Source organism: Notolabrus celidotus, chromosome 4 (assembly GCF_009762535.1).
Source record: "Notolabrus celidotus isolate fNotCel1 chromosome 4, fNotCel1.pri, whole genome shotgun sequence".
NCBI classification, from domain to species: domain Eukaryota; kingdom Metazoa; phylum Chordata; class Actinopteri; order Labriformes; family Labridae; genus Notolabrus; species Notolabrus celidotus.
The window spans coordinates 7,536,844-7,557,059 of NC_048275.1; the positions used below are offsets into that span (position 1 = coordinate 7,536,844).

General features: G+C 40.7%; 1 protein-coding gene across 1 annotated transcript in view; it reads right to left on the reverse strand.

The window, feature by feature from the left end:
- Positions 1-1,588: 1,588 nt before the first annotated feature.
- Positions 1,589-20,216, reverse strand: part of LOC117811428 (stonin-1) — a 21,277-nt gene continuing 2,649 nt past the window's right edge. Inside the window, exons 2-4 of the mRNA XM_034681690.1 lie at positions 5,343-7,294; positions 3,666-3,868; positions 1,589-3,572 (exon numbers count right to left, since the gene is read on the reverse strand). Coding sequence (XP_034537581.1) covers positions 3,507-3,572; positions 3,666-3,868; positions 5,343-7,212 — 2,139 coding nt within the window. The 5' untranslated portion in view covers positions 7,213-7,294 and the 3' untranslated portion in view covers positions 1,589-3,506. The remainder of the gene's footprint in view (positions 3,573-3,665; positions 3,869-5,342; positions 7,295-20,216) is intronic.

A 20,216-nucleotide genomic window follows, 5' to 3' on the forward strand; every position in this document is an offset into this window, starting at 1 on the left:
TTTTTTGCAATTTTTTTTTTATGTCTACCAGGGTTATGATGGTTTTTATTTTGTCAAAAATTTAATTTAATTTTGTTTTTTTTTGTCTCAAATACAGTTTCTTTTTCATTCATTTTAAGGATTGTCCATTAGTTTAGTTTTTATTTGAGAATGTTTAATCATAGTCAAGTTTTCATTCATTTAGTGTTACTTTTTTGTGTTATGGGAAGGTTTTCAGGGTTACAGTTAGGGTAAGATTTAATATCCAACCAAAATACTCAGTTTGTACAGAAGATGATTAGGGGCACTTAAAAAAATAAAAATAAAATTAAGGTCAAATTCCTTTTTTATTATTATTCTGAGAAAAAAGTCAGAATTCTGAGATTAAAGTCAGAATTCTGTTGAATTTTCAAAATAAAAGCCATCTGAAATATAAAAATGTGCCTGGTAAGTATTTATTTGGCATTACAATAAATCTCAGTTTTCACTGGTATGTTTTGTTTCAGACTGAAAGGAGAAAACCTCAAAATGTGATGCTGCCAATTACAGTGACACCTGATTTGGGATTTCAAAATAAAAGCCATTGGAAATGTAGCATATTAGTGCTGATTTGGGATATTTTCAAAGTGAGATTTTTTTTTAAAATCCCTGTTTCCACTGATTTATTTCAGTTCAGACTAAAAGTAGACAGAATGCTGACTTTAATCTCAGAATTATGACGTTTTTCTCAGAATAATAATAATAATAAAAACATTTTTGGCCCTAATCCTCTTTTCTTTTTCTTTTTTAAGTTATATTTTTGGGCTTTTTCACCTTTATTGATAGGACAGCTGAGGAGAGACAGGAAATGTGGGGAGTAGAGAGTGGGGGAAGACATGCAAATGGTTGACTGGCCGGGAGTCGAGCCAGTGACCTCTGTGATGAGGACTATTGCTTCTACGTGGGGCACTTAGACCGCTAGACCGCTAGACCACCAGCGCCCTGTGCAACACATTGAAAGACAGTAACTATAGACACTTTTCAAAATGTTCCTATATTTAAAAAATTTTTATTCTTATTTTTATTTCATTCCAGATACCAAAATCTGTTCTTTCAATCTAGTCATTAAACTTTACTAACTTCAGTGTCTGCTTTGGTTTCTTGTCTCTTTCTGCTAAATAATGGTGTTTCTTTTACCGGTTATCCTCTGGGCGTTTTATTTATGCATGACACATGAATAAAATAAAATAATTGAGTGCCACATTCAGTAAAAGGTAAGGCACTTTAGTCTTTTACCCCTGCACAATTTTAGTTAATCAAATTAAACTATCACACAGCATGCAACACGTTCTGCAAATCACACATGGTTTATTCAGCAGCAGCAGCAGCAGCCGGTTATTACTCTCTGCAGGGCGTCCTCATAGTATCATGACAAAGCAGTGACATTCAGCTGTGCTGCTTTGACATTTGTTTGTTTGCTCTTTTCTTCATTAAATAATCATAATGTAGCATTGGAGTGTTTTCTGTCTACGTGTGTTTTATTAATGCAGATAGGAATAAATGCAGTGCTTGTCTTTTACCTGGTGTTTGTTTTGTAGAGACAGGCTGATATGAACATCCAGTAAAGAAGTACCATGAGTCATCAAGCTTTAATTCAATCTTTACTCTTGATGTACATGATATCCAGCGAAAGCCAGATACATTGTGCATAACAGTCATCATTGAAAGCTTTTTTTTCCACTATGAAGCTCCACCCTTTATTTATTTTTGTATCCAACTTATTCAAAACCCAGAGGCAGAAAAATCACATAATAAAGATTTGATTTGCTTAAATAACATTATAGTCCTCCAGAATGCAAGCTTGGTGTAAAGTCAAAGGTTGGCTTGAGGTAAGCAACGAAAGTAATGAGTTTTATTCCACATGAGGAAAAGAAGAACGTCTCTCACTGCAAATATCAACACCTTTTGTTACACCAGCACCCAAAGTGTGTTGGTGCAGTTTGTATATGCACTCTGTACCTTACTGAAGCTGCACCAATGCATCTGTATCTTTGAATCAGCCCTATTGATGGATATCAGCCTATCACCAAAGATTTTTGAATCCACTCTTTGCAGGAGCGATTTCTTATCTGTTGTGCTGCATCGATTCAATAAACAGTTAAAAAGCCTTCATTTTCAAGGCCGGGTCATGTTGACCTGTTCTTGTTTTCCATGATTCATGCAATTCATTTGATTTTAAAGTAAAAGTATTTTAAAAATTGAAGGTTTTTTGGTGCTTTGGAAGCTCAACAAATACCTTCTTACTAGGTTTGTGATTATAAAGCAGCTGAAGAGGCATTTGAAGCATTTACCCTTCCAAAAAAGTATAATTTTTACGTGAAGGAAGGTTAAAGTAAAGGTTGTTCTGAACATTCGTGGGATTGAATTTGTGCTCATTCAAAGTTGTGTAATGACGACCCGAATGACCTTAATAATGTTCACTGTGTGTCTATGATGAAAATTAATTTGAGTCCCTTGCTTAGATGAAGGAGTTAGCAACATCAGAAATCAAATGAGCAACAACAATTGATTCAACAAACAAAAACATTGGTACTTGAATTAGCTCATTGGCTAATTTGCTGTTTCTAAGAATCAGAATCTGGCCCCGCTTTTCTAAGTGGGTGCATCCAAATATTATAAGAAACAAAGACTGTTCAACCTGACTTTTTTGTTGCTTTTTTGGGCCAATGTTTTTGATAATTTGTGCAAAAAAAGTCAAAGTCTGTGAGGCTTGAAAGGCTGAAAAAAAGATGCTGATCATTTTGTTTTAGTGATGCTCCTCTGCAGGTCTCAGCGTGACACCACCCACCTTTGAACTGATGTTTTTGCAGCTATAATTCTAAAAGTGTTGTGATTTTTCACTGTGTTTTTAAATGTTCTGTTCAGGCATTAGCACATTTGTCTGACACTCACTCATGCACAGGGTTACCTGATAATGACCTTGCAGTTAGCAACCAAAAGTGGAGGATTCAGGCCTGAATGAACATTTTGGAGGGATGTAAACTTTTGCAGGAAACAAAAGTCCCTGACCCTGAACGTTTGCGGATGTAATCAGCTGTCTCTCTGTGAATAAAGCTCATTACTTGAGTAGTTTATCTCGTGCAGCCTGTTCCGTGTACATTTATTAAGGCATTTAATAAGGATGCTGATCTTTCTGGAGGGCAGTGCAGATGATGCAAATGCAAGCTTATATACAGTACTTATATAAACTATAATCTTACATATGATAAATCTATAACATGTAAAGTGCTAGGCAAAAGGACCATGTTAAATTGTTCATTAGCTCTAGACCAAATCAGTCTCAGTTAAAGGATATACATCGGTGTACCTCCATGAGATATACTACCAGGCTATGTGTGATTAGATTAATTTGACACCAGATATAAGCAGAAAGTCCCTCATCACCCTTGTTTTTGTTCTTTTTCTGTAATCCCTTTTCAGCTTTCAGAAGATTTTGGCAAATGCAACGGACCAAAGGGAAAAAAGTCCTCCTCAGAGAGTCCTGACGATCACTGTGTCATACAGCCGGACTGCTTCTGTGACTCTGTCTCAATCCATTTCTTCTCCACTTCCACCTGAAAGAAAAGAAAATGAAGTTATTGGCACTAAAATGAAAGAGCTGTCTCTCTCTACATTGAGTTTGGTGCATGACGGTATCACATCTTTACCTGACAGTGATAGCGAGTCCAGCTGGTCACGTGCTTCTGCGGCTGGATGTCGTTCACAGTGCCCAGTGACTTCACCCTGGTTTGCGACACAACGGCGCCCATAATTTCACATTCCATGGTGACAAAGGGGTACCAGTCACTCGGGATCTCCTGATCAGATCCCAGCTCCAGCTTGCAGGAAAATGAATGTGGATGATCCACTGCTGCAGAGGAGAAAACAAAGGTCGCTTGTAGTCACAGAGCTGCAGCAGAGAGCGTCAAACATGCCGGGAACGTGCACAAGAAGCTAAACGAAAGAGGACAGCCTTGATTACAGCTGGTGTTAACATGCATACTATATGATCTGATCATAAGTGCACGGTTTTAAGTGCAGAGCGAATGCACACAAGAAGCATTGAGATGCGGGCACTCAGGCCTCATTCAAAGGTGGTCTGGTGTGTGCACAGTTGTTTGGTACAGAAACGTGACTTGAGCAACACTCAAGGCTGACAACAGCATTGAGCTGCAGACCACTTCCTGGTCTTTCTTGTCTGATACAATTAATGCTTTTATTCTTGCATTGATGCAAGTTACACACTAAGTTTCATTGTACCTGGTGCAATGTCAATGAAGCAATTTATTATATTGTAATGTATTGCATTCCTTACTTTAATTCATCAAAATATAAGTGTTATTTTGACTTCCCTACATTCACCAGTTTTGGTGCAAGTCGTGAGCATCTGTCCACGTGTGATCGTATCCCTAAGGACCATAGACTGTATAAATAATGGACGTAGTAGATGCACGGAGTCACAGGCACCACTATCTCATCCTGGTTAAAATCCATAACTAAGATCAAAGAATATGTCTAACTTTATGATATAACTGAGCATTATCACAGTACTACCTGACCATATCCTTTTGTTGTTGAGTTTATTTTCATTTACATTCATGTTATAAATGATGTCATTCTCACCATTCACTTCCTTTATCACTTTGAATACAATATTCCCTGATATTATCATACGGAGATCTATTCTGAGGTGGGGCGGGTTTCGCCATACCTTCTTTTATTTTGTTTTCTTTGTTTAACTTTATGATATGCCTTGTCTTATCCCATACAGTTGATATTTAATTGTGCTGCATATCTTTAAAAACAATAAAAATTTGATCGCAAAAAAAATAAATAATGGACGTAGTATCTGTGACGTCACCCATTTCTTTCTGAAGCGCTGTTTTGAGGCCAATCGTCGGCAGGTGCCATATTCGAAATGCTAACCTCAACATAACCGCTGTCGAGTGAGTGTGAGGTAAAGAGGCGGGCTTTCAGCCTTCTAGCCAACAGCTGCAGTGTTCCCGCCTGTCAATCAAGTCAGCTGTGCCTCTCATTGGAAGACTTGTAAACTTAATATCTTCAAAATTGCTGTGTTATGAAAAAATTCACACCCTGTACAGTGTGTGCCGATCGAGAAATGAGCTATCCAGACTACACTAGTTTTTTGTACCAGGCTGTAAACATGTTTATTTCTGCTGTAAAGATCAGCTTTTTTGAATTAGTGTGTATGGCTGCCGGCGACGATTTGCCTCAAACAGCGCTATAGAAACAGATGGGTGATGTCACGGATACTACATCCATATTTTATACAGTCTATGCTCAGGACGTGTGATTAAAGTTGAATCCCTCAGAAGAAGCCTTACCTGTGTTCTTCGCAGGTAGTCTGTCGATCCTCCACACAATGGCTGAGTATACATTCTCATACTTCACAGTCCCGACTGTCACCTGCATGACCGGCTGGGAGTCTGCAGCGCTGACGGCACCTAAGCAGGCGTTTCTGTTCATACGGGCCTTCAGGGACCTCTGCCGCAGCAAGGCCACAGTCTGTGTGACTTTGACCCAGTCGCCCGGCACCGGCACACGGATCACTACATTCTCACACAGCGGGTTTGTGTCTGAAATCCCCATGGAGGTGAGGAAGGTAGCCGACATGTTGAGAAAGGCCTGGAGCTCCACGTAGGCACCTTGTACCGTGACCACGGCTTTGATGGAGAAAGGAATCTCTGTGCAACCCAAAAGAAATGTCTTGTACCGCATCAGCTCCACCCTGCAGGCGTCCGGAGGGGAGAACTTTATCAGCCTGGATCTCTGGAACTCTGTCTCATTCACACACTGGTGAAAGTGGCAGTCGACGATCTCCATCCAGAGCTCCTCCTCTGACCCGTAGCTGGAGTCAAAGTGCAGCAGGCGCAGATCGTTTAGAGCGAGGAAACATTCTCCCAGTCCGTTCAGGAAAGCCAAACAGTGAATCTGAGTGAAGGCTGTCCGCTCCATGACTCCTCCGCTCTTATCCAGTTGTACCCAGATGTGATCGGTGATCTGCAACGACAGCTCCTGCTCCTCGTAGTGTCTCCTCTGCTGGTGGGGCGTCCCGAGTTTGAAGATCTCCTCCTCCATGGAGACTACCAGGTCCTCCATGTCCTCGTGCACCGTGGAGCCAAACTTCAGCAGCTGCTCCACCTCTGCCTCGTGACTGACCTCCAGCTTGGGATGAAATCGTTTCTTCTCTATGTAGGAGAAATGCTCCACCCTGAGCGCGAGGACTTTGCGCGGCTCTCCGTAGCTTTCCAGTTTCAGTTCAGAGATCCGGCACTGAGGGAGGAGCTGGAACTCCTTGTACGGCTTCTCCAGGCCTTTCTCATAATACATCTGCAGCACGCCACCCGGCAACAAGCGCATGTAGATCGGCCCCCACTGACGAGACGACATGCGGTTCTTCTTTTCTGGAATCCTGAGCATGACAGACCAGCCGTCTCTCTTCTGGCTGCGAAAGAGTCCACGTGGGACGAACTGAGACGAACTCTCGCTTAAGACTTCATTTTTGCAGCTCATCCGCCTCTCGCCGTCTCGTTCATACTCTGTTTCTTGGTCCGATTCTGTACGCAAACTTTCCAGTTTGTTGCAAACGTAGGAGGAGAAGGAGCTCTGGAGGAGGTCACGGGGAGGCTCGCTGCCATCTTTGGTCCGAATAAAGAAACGTGGTAGGCTGTTGTTGGATTCAGAGTCTGAGGAAGAGGAGGAGCTGTCTGCACCTGCGCTGTATCTGGATCCATCCCAGAAAGGATTTGTGTGTCCTGAGTGTCCCTGGAAAGAGGGGAAAGGGCTTGGTCCATCTGAGGTTTGACTGAAGGCCTCTGGTGCAGGTGAGGGAACAGACGGGGTGGAGGTGCTAGAAAGACTCCGGAAGTAGTTGTTCTTTCCCCGTGTGTTGGTGTGAAATGGGGAAGTGCTGCTGGGAACCCCACTCACAGGAGTGCAAAAAGGCGTGTTACACGGTACACAAGAACTTCCACTAGGACTCGAGTGGTTTTGAGGGGATTCGAGGGAACTGTTAAAGCTCCAGGAAGTATCTCTGATTGGAGGAAGGACCAATTTCAGACCATTGGGGCGTGGTACTGATGCTTTGATAAGCCCTGGTGACTGTAGAGGCTTCTGAGGAGAGGAGAGCGGTGTGGAGAGCGGTGTGTTGTCATCTTCAAAAGTGACCCAGTTTGAGTGATTAGTGGAGCACATGGCTGAGGACGACTGATGACCGGTTCAAAGACAATCCCTCCTTTGTTTGGTTAACTGTTCGCCACTTCAGAGGCCTTCTCCTCTGCAAGACAAAAAAGAAAACACAATTAGAAATGATTGAAAACTAAAGCAGATGAAACTCCTCTCTCGTGCTCTTAAACACATCTGTTGAAATCTTGAACAAGTCCACTTATCCTGTCTGCAGAAAGAAGAGAGAGAGAGAGAGAAAGAGAGAGAGAGCGCTCCTGGGGATATAAATAAAACATATTTCCTTGAGGTACTCCATTAAAACTTAATGAGAGGCTGACCTTGAAAACCTGGAACACATTTAAACGTGTTAACACCACAATTAACCGAGGCTCATTGGATGTAAAAGCTGAAGTAAGCACTCTGCAGAGGGAGACTCTCTCTCAATGACACCGAAGATTAAAGATGTGTCACTTTTAAAGAAACCTGTGGACTGAAATAAAAATAAATGAACCTTCTTATAAGTACAGGATCAGAATGGTATCATTCAGCTGTGTGACGGTGTCCATCATCAGTAAAAGTCTTATGAAAGGTGAGCAGTGGAATCATATCTTTAGATCAATAAAGACCAGAATAAAGCAGAGGAGCCTTTATTCTACTGACAGTAACTATATCAAACACGTTCTAATGAAGGGTTAGAGTGAGGAGAGTTCATCTTCATGAAGGGTTAGAGTGAGGAGAGTTTATCTTCATACACTGATATAAAGTCAGGTGACTCTAAATAATACAGTCAGACCTCCTGCAACTAAACCTGACGTTGTTCTCTATCAGTTCACTCCATTATTCCCAGAGTTTCTCTATGATTGTCAGAGGCTGTGACGTATTTATTTTATTTTACTGTTAGACGATGATCCTGAGCAGTAGAGTCTTGATTCAGTTATAAGTGCAGTGTAAAATGTATGGAGTAATTGAGATGTCTATGTAACACATACAAATTCAAATTGACCCTTTATATTAAAAGTCTGCATTTGTGGACAAGAACCCGGGAATGTCAATAAATATCTGAACAGATTCAAATAGCAATGATTCCAAATCCTAGCAGCTGCTTTTAATGTGCAGAAGGGATAGAATCACAGGTTAAACCCACAGACTGTATAAAATATGGACGTAGTACCCGTGACATCACCCATCTGTTCCTGAGCGCTGTTTTGAAGCCAAACGTTGGTGGAAGCCATATTCAATTAATCAATCAATCAAGCTTTATTTATATAGCACCTTTCATACAAATCAAATGCAACCCAAAGTGCTTTACAGCAATTGAAAAACAAGAAAGAAGCAGAAATAAAACAATGGCAAGACACATTAGGGGAAAATAATAATGATGATAATAAAAAAAATAGTACTAATAAAAAATAAAAATAAAAATAGAATAAAATAGAGACTAAAATAGAGAATAATGCACACCAACAATAAAATATGTGTTATTAAAATAAGTTAAAGCATCAAAAGTAAGAATACAAATAGTTAAAATAGTTTTTAAATAAAAATAAATAAATGAATGAATAGATAAATAAAAATAGAATAAGATTACAGTTAAAATGACTAGAATAATAAAGCAGCATTTAAATTAATATTACAGTAAAAGGTAAGTAATAAAGAAATAAAACTACATTTTTTGTTAAACCCTACATAAAAGCCAGACTGAATAAATATGTTTTAGTTTACGTTTAAAAGTCTCAATATCTCTGTCAGCTCCTCTCAGATTTTTATTGGTAATGCAGAACTCAACCAGTCAAAAGTGTGAGGTAAAGAGGCGGGGTTTGAGCCTCCTAGCCAACAGCTATGTGTCCCGCCTGTCAGCCAAGTCAGTTAAATCGAAATACACGTGTGATGCTAAACGTGCATTTCCTCATTCAATGATTAATCAAATGTTAGGTACAGGTAGTCAACAGCAGGCAGAAGGCACTCTTTCAACACCTATTTAACTGGCAGGTGTAATTCAAGTCAATACGCTTTAGTGAAATGAATGTGATACACACAATCTTAAAGGAGACATATCACGCTTTTTTCATCAATATATATTGGTCTAAGAGGTCCCCAAAACATGTCTTTAAAGTTTATGCTCAAAAAAACACTTTGAAATCAGATTTTGACATGCCTGAAAAGCCCTCTTCTTCAGCCCTCCTCAGAACAGTCTGTTTTCTCTCTGACCACGCCCCCTCAGGAAGTGGATGTGCCTCGGCTGTCCAGCACGTTGATCTAATGTTTACATGTTGGCTGAATATACACGGCTGCTCAGAGATCACGTTACTTCAACCCTCTGAATCTGATCCAGAATCTGATCCTGACGGAGAGGTGCCTGCAGCAGGACCTTTCTGAAGGATTGGTCACAGATTTAGTGTTTCTTGTTGTTTTATTTGTCAGTATGTCTACGTGTGTCTTGGTACACAGCAACGAACATGTAGCTATGTGGCTATGCTAACTAGCGCTAGCACTTATCCATGACAAACAAAAATCATCAACTAGATCTTCAAATCTGCAGACGTGGGGAGTAAAACCGACCTCTGCCAGAAAGGCAGCAGGACCTTTCTGAAGGATTGGTCACAGATTTAGTGTTTCTTGTTGTATTATTTGTCAGTATGTCGACGTGTGTCTTGGTACACAGCTACAGCTACGACATGTAGCTATGCTAACTAGCGCTAGCACTTATCCATGACAAATAAAAATCATCCACTAGATCTTCAAATCTACAGACATGGGGAGTAAAACCGACCTTTGTGTTTATTAAGACAGCCTACAACTAGCATGCCTCCCTCCTAAGCTCCTTGTTAGCACACATTTGTGCAGGTAATGAAAAACGGAGGAGGGATTCAGTATTATTTTATACAGTCTATGGGCTGAACAAGCTCCGAGCTCTGACTCCGTGACAGACCGGATATTGTTGTTACGTAACAAAAACACGGAAGTCTGAAACGGCTCGTTTCACACACATTTACAGAAAAGTGGAGAAATCAGAACAGGGGCAGAATGGATTTTTTTCATTCTCGGGGGGTTTGTAGACATGCCAGGGACACATATTTCAGGTAGAGAACCATTAAAAAGTCCATTTTGCATGATAGGTCACCTTTAACAAACCAGCAAGGGTTGGTTAACCTCTGTTGTGATGCCACAAGGAAAGGAGCCATTGGTGGTCTGCTCTTTGAAAACAGTGTCTGTAAATATGGTTGTGCCATACTGTGGTCTCTGTAACCGAGTGAAGTGAGAAACCTCAGATGTTAAAAAATAAAGTCAATTAAAAAAACTTCAGTTTGTTCAGAGTCAACTTAAGGCCGGCTCCAAAATTCCAGTAGACCCGTAAACACCCATGATAATATGCCCATCTTCTAACCAGTCAATCACAGCCTGAACATGAAGCAGTGTTTGGACTGTTGAAGGGTAGAATATATTATCAGTCTTGGTATCATGAGTGATGTGAGAGGAAAATATACAGTTCAATGATTCTTGGAAGAATAAAAAAGACCACTCTCTGGATTGTGCTCCAATCATCACGACAGGTTAAATGTGTTTTGTATTCAAACACTCTATTTCTCACTGGGTTCCTCAAAGGATTGCAGAACACTGTCGAGGTGATGTTTTTGTAGAAACTGCTTCTGAAAAGCAAGGGAATAATAAAAAAAAGTCTGTTTCCCGTTCTCAGAAGGAGTCTAAGTCGAAAAGTTTTGGAAGTTTAAAAGTTTTTTTTAATGCAAATTGATGAGTTAAAATGTTGTACTTTAGAAAGTCTCTGCTTTGAAAGGAGCAGAGTCTAAATATTTAATAGCAAGCCTGCTTTAAAATGTGTGTGAGAAGAGTCAGCCATGGCGGCAGAGATCCTGCCTCATTAAGCAGCATGAAGTGAACTGTGAGAATCAGCTGAAGCTGCAGGAAGCTTCAGAGCGCAGCAGAGTTAAATGTGTGAGGCACCTCTGGAAGAGGAGTGTTTTATCCTCTCTGGTATTACGCTGAATATATTAGAATATGCATATCAAATGTTGGAGTGTTGTGATGTAGCTTTAAAACAAAAGGTATTCAGGCAACATTCGCTGATTGTTCAGGTCTGGATTCTTCTACTTCATCAGGCTGGAAACACGTGATGTATGTTTACACTGTTCAATATGTAGGAGCATCTTCTGTATTATTCATGGAGCATTTATGGATCTTTTTTTATCTTGTTTTTACTAATGCCGCAGTTTAACTTGCTTTATTTACCATGTTTTTATTGATTAACAGGATGGCACTGAGAGCGCTGTGGGCCTCTGACCATACTATCTGCACAGGGAGATCTCACATGTCGTACTGGTAGCGGTTTACATCCCCCCTCTGCCAACCCGACAACGGCGTCCAACGTTCTCAATGCTGCCATAGCCAGACTCCAGACAGACCACCAGAGTACCCTCTTCCTGATCTCAGGGGACTTCAACCATGTATTTATTTTCTACATAGCTTTTTTTGTCTTCTGTACATACTTGTATTAATTACTTCTTCTATTAATATTATTTGATATTCTTACTTATTGTGTCACTTAATTTCCCCCGGGGATAAATAAAGTATTTCTGATTTGATGTCTATCTTGTTTTTCAGCACCTTATCTTTCCTGGTGACTCATCTTTCACTTCTTTTTACTTGGAATTACCCGTTTTAGTCTCCAACTTTGTCATTTCTTTGCCATGTCTCATCCTGTTTGTTGGCCTTAAAGGAGGCTGACTCACTCACTGTAAACCAAATCTACCTGCGGGTACAAATAAAGTAACCTTGAACCTTGAATGCAGCCATAAATATATGACATGCAATAAATACTCAAATATCAAAGACTGCGTATGAGCCACAACACCCCAGCTTCTTTGTCTGTCCTGTTTTACGCAACATGTTGCTCCTGCATCAAAAATCAATCTTTGTTTTTCATTAAGTCAGCATCAGATGATCTGAGGGTCGCTGAAAGCTACTTTAGCTTATCTGACAGCATCAGAATGGTGGTAAAGCATGGCCACAAGCCTCTGTACAACAGGCTGAATGTGCTCATGCTGAGTGACACAGCATCGCTTGTCTACATGCAGTAATTATCTCAATCCTTGCAACAAAGAGACTTTTGCAGCATGTTTTTTGTCAGCCATGGTGTGTTTTGTGGGCTGCAGAGTGTCTCCTAAATTTCCGGTTCCAAACAAAACAAACAGTTATTCAAACTATTAAGAATCCAGGAAGATAATACTTCCATGTTAGAAACGTTGTAACTAGGGATGTACATTTTAAGTATTTTCCCTGATCGATTTTTGGAAATGTTAACGATCAATTATCGATTAATTGATAAAAAAAAAACAATATTATTATTCTTACGTCAAAAACAAGGCCAAATACGTTGTTTTACCCCTAAATTATATTTTCTACAGCAACAAAATGCATCTAACTGACAGGATTGAATACGGGTACATGTTTGACACGCAGAATATCAACGATCAGGCTCATAGAAATATTCTCCGCGGACATAATCTTATAAAGTGAAGGCTCATAACACTAACAGAAAAGTACTTCAGTCCACATCAGAATGACTCGATATTCACTGATTGACATCCTGGGTGGGTCCACTATCAACCTGAAGTGAAATGGTCTTGTGATATCTGGTAGTTTTCGAATAATCCTAATCTGAAATCAGGGAGAAATTATGTTACATAGCAATTTTAGATGTCTTTTATTTTGAAAGTCCACATCAGAATGACTTGATACCTAATTAGTGACATCCTGGGTTGGTCCACTATCAACCTGAAGTGAAATGGTCTTGTGATATCAGGTAGTTTTCAAATAATCCTAATCTGAAATCAGGGAGAAATTATTTTACATAGCAATTTTAGGGGGCCTTTATTTTGAAAGTCCACATCAGAATGACTTGATATCTCCTGGGTGACATCCTAGGGTGGTCCACTATCAACCTGAAGTGAAATGGTCTTGTGATATCAGGTGGTTTTCTAATAATCCTCATCTGAAATCAATGGATATTTAGCTAATATAAGCCATTATTGAGGGCTTTAATTTTGAAAATCCACACCAGAGTTATTTGTGTGACATCCTTAAATTCATTTATTCATTAAGTCATTAATTCTATCGGTTATAGTCACAAGAACGCTGCTTTTATTTTGACATCAAGTCTTTCACGCGGTTACCGTAATGCCGAGTATATACACTCACCGCTAAACAAGGCGGCGGCTGGCTTGACTGCGATTTTCGAAGTGGAGGCTGGCTTGACACCAGTAGACTCACAGTGTCCAGTTTTCTGTCTACTCGTTCTTATTGAGAAAAATAAACATGTGTATTCGGTCAGGTGTCAGCCGGTAGCGCAACCGGGTCATAATCAGTCCAGCTGCAGAAAAACTCAGACGGCTCTGATGTTGCTGGTCTGCAAACGTAGCGTACCTGAATGTCCCACCTGTCTTCTGCCTTCGTATCCAAAGATGGAAATGTCATGATTATAGTTATGAACCTTTGTGTCTGTGTCGTTGTTGGCAGCAGTTTTGTATTGATCCTCTTTAAAAAAGCGCACGTGGAGACCTGACGTGCAGCCGCAGCCGCCAGCTGAGCGTCTCCGCTGTGCGCAACACCTTTAACAACTGAATCACATCCAAACATGCTTTAAACTTCAAACACCTCCCTGTTAGCTGAATGTAATATGAGACCACATGATGTTTGTTCCACGTGACGGAAAATTGATAGTAAAAATGTGTTTCGAGTAATTTCTTAACAATCAATTAATCGATAATCGATTAATTGTGTTCATCCCTAGTTGTAACACTAGTCCACTTCAGTATTGGCTCCAAGTTAAAGCTCCCCTAAGGAGTTTTTAGCTAGCTCTGAAAAAAGCTGAAATTAACGCTGATCCTTCAACATGACTGACAAAAGCAATTGAAACCACCAGTGACAAAAATATTAACTTTTATCAGGTTACTTTAAATGCTTATGACAACTGCCGGGGGGTAGGCGTCACAGCCTCCACAACAAAGACTCACAATGAGGGATACATTTCACTGTTAATGACAGCAGAATGAGATATTGGTAAGAAATAAACTCAAAATATACAGGACAAGATCAGCAAAGAGTTGCCACTTTGTCCACTGGGGGGTGCCAAATTCAACACAGGCCGGAAGTTCCTACTATACATTCTTTGATAGTTGAAACGTTATTGAAAGGTTTATTTAAATATCTTTTTGAAGAGTTATTCTTCAAGAAAAGATGATAAGAGCAAAGCACGAAATGCAAGCTAACAACTCCAAATTAGAAGTTAAAGCTTGAGCTTCAGTTTACACCTTTATGCTATGAACTCATTTATTTTTACGTTAAATCAGGTCCCTTGATCTACCTAATGTCTGTTTTTGTCATTTATGCATAACCTTTTTTAATGAGGGGTCATTGTAAATTAAGACTAAATTAAAGTTTGACCACTTCCATAAACAGATTTGCTGTCATCAGGTGTTTTTGTAGTCTCTTGTACCAACCCACACTGAGTCTAAAATATCCAGAGTTTATCATTTGAATCAAATCAGATTCTATTACAATCCAGTATTGTGATTGTTCTGGGTTCAGCCCTGGTCATTATCGTGCATGTTAGTTTCCTACCAGTCGATCACTGTGTGTATTTTGCAGCCCTGCTCTCACAGATCCAGCTCTCAGAGGCCGAAGAGAAACCACTTTCAGGAGCCTCAAAATCTTAAAAACAATAATTGAAAGCAGAAAGCCTAAATTACAGCCCTTCTCTCTTCAAGATCCCAGCCACGGCTTACATAAAGACATCCAGTTGCAAGTTCCTCCCGCTATAAATAAACTGGGAAGTGGGGGCTCCAGTTGGGGGTAGAGGATTGACACGTCTTCAGTCAAACACATGAGAACATCTTTCTAATGAGGGGCAATGATAGCAGACTTTTCCCACAAGTTCATTCCTCCTCTGTCGGATTACAAAATCCTTCAGCCTCGGTTCAAAGACGCCGACACAGAAAAGGATGAGATCTCCACGGGGGGTTACTGACAGTTTTTCAGACTCATTTCCACTCCGCCGTCTCTTCCTGGGTCTCTCTGTCTCTCTCTGAGGCCGTACAGCAACGAGACGCTGCTAAATCTACAGAGGACAAAAGAATACATTCCACACATTCCTCTGGGACAAGCAGCTTTGCACACAGGAAATACCAGCTGGCTGTATTTGTGTGAACAGTCAACAAATATTATCTTAATGTCGTTATATCAAATGTAACAAATGCAGCAGGCTTACGGGACATTCATTCTGGTTAGCCTGGTTATTTATGACGGTAAAAGAAGGAGCCCAGGGTGGAAAAAGGCTTGTCACAGTAATTAGATACACGTAAAAAAACAAGTGTGAGGAATTACTTTTATAAGTTTGACCTTATTTTTTAACATTTTCATTACGATGGGAAGAAATCTCTCTTACAACACCATGCAGGTTGTTCCAAGTTAAACTGCAGCGCTGAAACTAAGACAACAGAGGAACTGCTTCATCTCAGGGTCTACACTTTATGACTTCTACTACTACACTCGCATGAATTACACACTCCAGAACCCCAGTATAGCTATAATAACAAACACACCTCATGCACACGCCTGAGGTCATGCAATCATAATGACAGGGTGAAACGGAGTCACTTAATGTTGCCAAACAGATGCATTTGTCAGCGTTAAAAAGAGGTCAGTCAGCACTTTGACACACTGGCTTGTATAAGTGTTCATGAACTCTCTGACTTCTCCAGAGTCCAAAAACTTTTTGAGACTTTTTAAGAGTTTAATCAACAAACAAGAGAAGTTCAGAAAGAAGTCATCTGCTCTAAACTATTGGATGTGTGTGGGGATTATGCCATTTTGGGAAATGTTGCGTGATTTTGGGAAGTTCTGATTTGTCTATAACGGATGAGTTTGGTGGAATTTAATGTTTACCAAATGTTTCCTTGTGTAACACGTTGGTTATCATGAAATCTGTGGTGGAATTTTTTGGGTACATTTTCAGGAAATTTTGCATTTTAAGGAACCCCGGTTGCTTTCTTGTGAAATGTCATCCCCCATCCATCCATCCAACCATTCTCATCTGCATATCCAGGCCCAGGTTGCAATAGCAGCAGGCTAAGCAAGTTACATGTGCAATTGGATGTGCCTTCAAAAAGAGGCGTCCAGGTGGCATCCCTGTCAGGTGCCTGGACCACCTCAGCTGGCTCCTTTAGATGCAAAAGAAGAGCAGCTCGGCTTCTAGGTCTGCACGTAGTCAGCACAAGCTCCTGACCCTCTCTCAGGCTGAGCTGAACAACCCTTCAGAGGAAACTCATTGCAGCTTCCTGAAGCCATGATCTCAGTCCTCTGGTCACTTTGCAGAAGGTCTTAAGGCACTGTGTTTATGCTTTTCAAATGTTTGGATCATGATATAGCTGCTGTGTTTTCTGAAATGTTGTCACTTTTATGGAGAATTATTTAGCCTTAGAAGAATTGTGAGAAGTGTTCATCACAAAGTCAGTCTGACCTGCCATGGCAGTAGATATGTCCAGGTTTTACTTTTTCAGTTTGTGCTTATTCTGTGCTCCCCTGTGGACAAAGTGGTCCCTCTTATCTCTCTGCTGATTTTGACCTGTACGTGCCCAGGCTTCACTCATCTGGAACTTTTGGAAAATGTGGAAAATGCATAAAAAGTCTGTTTCTAGAGTGTGCAGTTACTGACATTGTCTGATACCTAGCAGCCAATATATCTCTTTTTGACCAACGCGAACCGGGTTGTATTTCCGGGCTGGTGCTCGCGCTGGTTCAGAGCAGGCAAACCAACACGGCACCCGTTTGTTTCTCCACCCGCTTGAGCCGGTGGAAGAGGCACATCATGACGTCAGATTTACATGACCGCTTTTCCCAGCAGCGCTAGCTCGAACTTTCCCTCACAACAACAACGATGGCGGACAACAGCAGCTTGTCTCCTCGGCCGACCACTGCTTTGTCTTGGAATCCATTAGTCCTTTTCTATTTTTTTGCTGCAGGACAATGGCGGAAACACATTTGGTTTGTGTTTTTGTTCACGGCAACCCCGCCCCTCGCCCCTGACGTAAGTGGTTCACGGTTCTAGACCAGCAAAGAGTTGGAGCCGCTCTGGAACCGGTTTTCCCGGCCAGGAGCCGGTTCACTCGCAGTGAAAACACAAAAACGGTTCTCAATTGAGCGCAAGCTCCAAACCGGCCTTGAAACTGCCTTGGTCAAAAAGTGGTAATAGAGAGGCATCAATATTCACTTCAGTCTGTTTCAAAAGCAGCTAAAATCTCTTCAAAGGTGCTCTAAGTAATTCTCATACTATTTACATTTCTTGGAACTGCTTTCTGTTGTTTCATTGCATACAAACCCAATCAATTCTATGTTATTTTGTAGTTTTAACATGACTAAATCATCCACAGCCTCGTTTACATAAACTCCTGACTTGCTCCTCTAATCATTTCAGGCCTCATATTTTCAGAAACCTGCCAATAACACATCAAGCACCTCACAGCGGGACCTAACATGTGTCAGACGCACTCTCACAACTCGATATGCTCAGTTTGGTTGAAGTGAGGAGGGGTGACTGACCGGGCAGCAGAGCAGAGGAGGAGGATTATTGAATGATGATGACTGATTGTGTGTTAATGACTCCACATCATGTGCAGTCAAACACAATGGACGTAAATGTACACTGACGACTGATGTGAGCAGCACAGAGTATGAAGAAGTGAAAATCTGCTGAACTACACCCGACTGAAGAGAGGAGTTCTTCTCACACACATCAGCTCATCTGACGTCTTGCTGACATTTTATCAGGAGGCGTTCGGGATAAATATGTCAGAAACAGGGGTTAAAGGAGTGTCTGTTTGAGATCACAGAGGCAGCCCTCGGATATGGTTGGTAAAGGAGTGCAGTGCATGTGTGAAAGGAGGTTATGTGAGTGGTAAAAGCTAAAAGTAATGTAATAAACTGAAACTCCAAGCAGACCAAATTAAAAATGCAATGACTGTAAAATATGAATACCACAAGATTATAATATGAACTGAATTCTTGGTCCCTAAAGAGGAACACAAACTAACCATGATATGAGAACTAAAACTGCCCTCCTCCTCCCTCACGTGAATATGACCTCTCTGTATTCTGGTGACTCTGATGATCATTAAATTAAAGATAAAAATCCATTTTCACTCTGATATTTGGCCGTCCTGTCCTAATTACTGTATTGACTCCTGCGACAGAGAGGACAAGTCCCTTTATGACAGGAAGCTATTTTCACCAGATGCACGACACATGATGGCTGAGAGGAAACTTTTCTGGGTTAAAAATAAAACAGCTGGATTAAAAACACACTAAGATCTTGAACTTTGCAGACAGATGCTTCCTGATGGGACAAGACATCTTCCTGTTAGGCTCTCTGGATGTTTCCTGTATTCTCTCACACTGAGGAAGAGATCTTCTTCCCTGGAAAAACACATAAATAAACAAAGTATGACACTACCCGGTTTAATTTGATAGGGGAGCTACTGTTGTGACCACAAGGACTCTGTAATCTGCTGCGGAGCTGAAAATGTGATGACCCATTTCCAGTTTAAATCACCGTCTGCTCTCCTGTCAAACACAACGGGAGAAAAAAAGCTGCTGATTCTGAGTCCTCACACCTTCAACAAACTGAATAAAACAAAGCTGAGTGAGAGGTCAGAGTCCAGCACTCCCTGTGGATGTTTGTTCCAGTGACTGACTGGGAAAAAAAGGGAGAGATAAATGAGAGAAGTCTGTATCAGATGAAGTGAACTTCCTGTTATTTTTTAAGTACTTTACTTTAGAAGAAGTGGTTTATTTAGGGATATTGAAAGTGCATATTTCACATTTTTGAGTATCTTTAAGCAAAGCTACGTCACTTTTGAAAGAACCAAAGAGAAAGTTAAAGCCTCATGTGGACACTCAAAGAACTGCAGGTTTTTGACCTCACTTTCCAACACTGGAGGTTGCCAGAAAATTATGTGCTGGCTAAACATGCTAACTTCACCCATGCTAACACCTGGAGTAAAAAACAGAGAATCCAAAGTAAAGAAGTTTTGATTCATTCATACAAAGTTTTAGGACCATAGCTGTAAAAGCACAGGAACTGAAAAACCTAAATTCACACCTTAGAGACAATTGATTTATCAATGAGACATGCAGTAGTTCTTGTGGCCTTTGTGTTCCTGTCTGATTAGAGGAATTCGCCACATTTACAGGGCAGCAATTTCTCCTAATGCCATGCTCATGGTGGGAATCTCAAATACTGGCATGAGGCTGTTTTCTAAGTTGCTATAATGAAATGGGTAAAAAGTGGGAAAGTTAAATCTTTGAGAAAACAGGCCATACTTCAAGCTAACACTCCTTCTTTTGATAATGTATTAGCTACAAGCGGCAAACTCCTGTCTCAAACGATGAAGCCAATGCGGAAGTGATATAAACTGCAATACATCGAAAATCCGCTTGAGGCTGGCTGCAGAAACACCGGAAACCACATAGATATGAATGGGAAAAAGACGATCTTTGCAGCATTAATAAACATGTTTACAGCCTGGTTCAAAAAACGGCTTGGCCCTACAACGCTAATCTCTCTAATGGCACACACTGTACGGGGGGTGAATTTTTTTCTAACATGACGGTTAAGAAGATATTAAGATTATGAGTTTTGCCCAAATAAGGACATGACTGACGTGACTCCCGGTCGGGAACACACAGCCATTGGCTAAGAGACTCACACTACGTCACACTCTGCCTAGTTGAGTTCGCATTACCAATATGGCTGCTGCCGTCGATTTGCTTCAAAACAGCTCTCAGGAACAGATGGGTGACGTCACGGATACTACGTCCATATTTTTTACAGTCTATGATTAGCTATAGTTAGCCAACAGGAAATGTTAGCATTTAACCACTTCCTAAAATTACATCATTGTAATGTGTTACCTCATCAACAACCAATTTGACCACAAGCCTTGAGGTTACTCTTAAAATTGTCA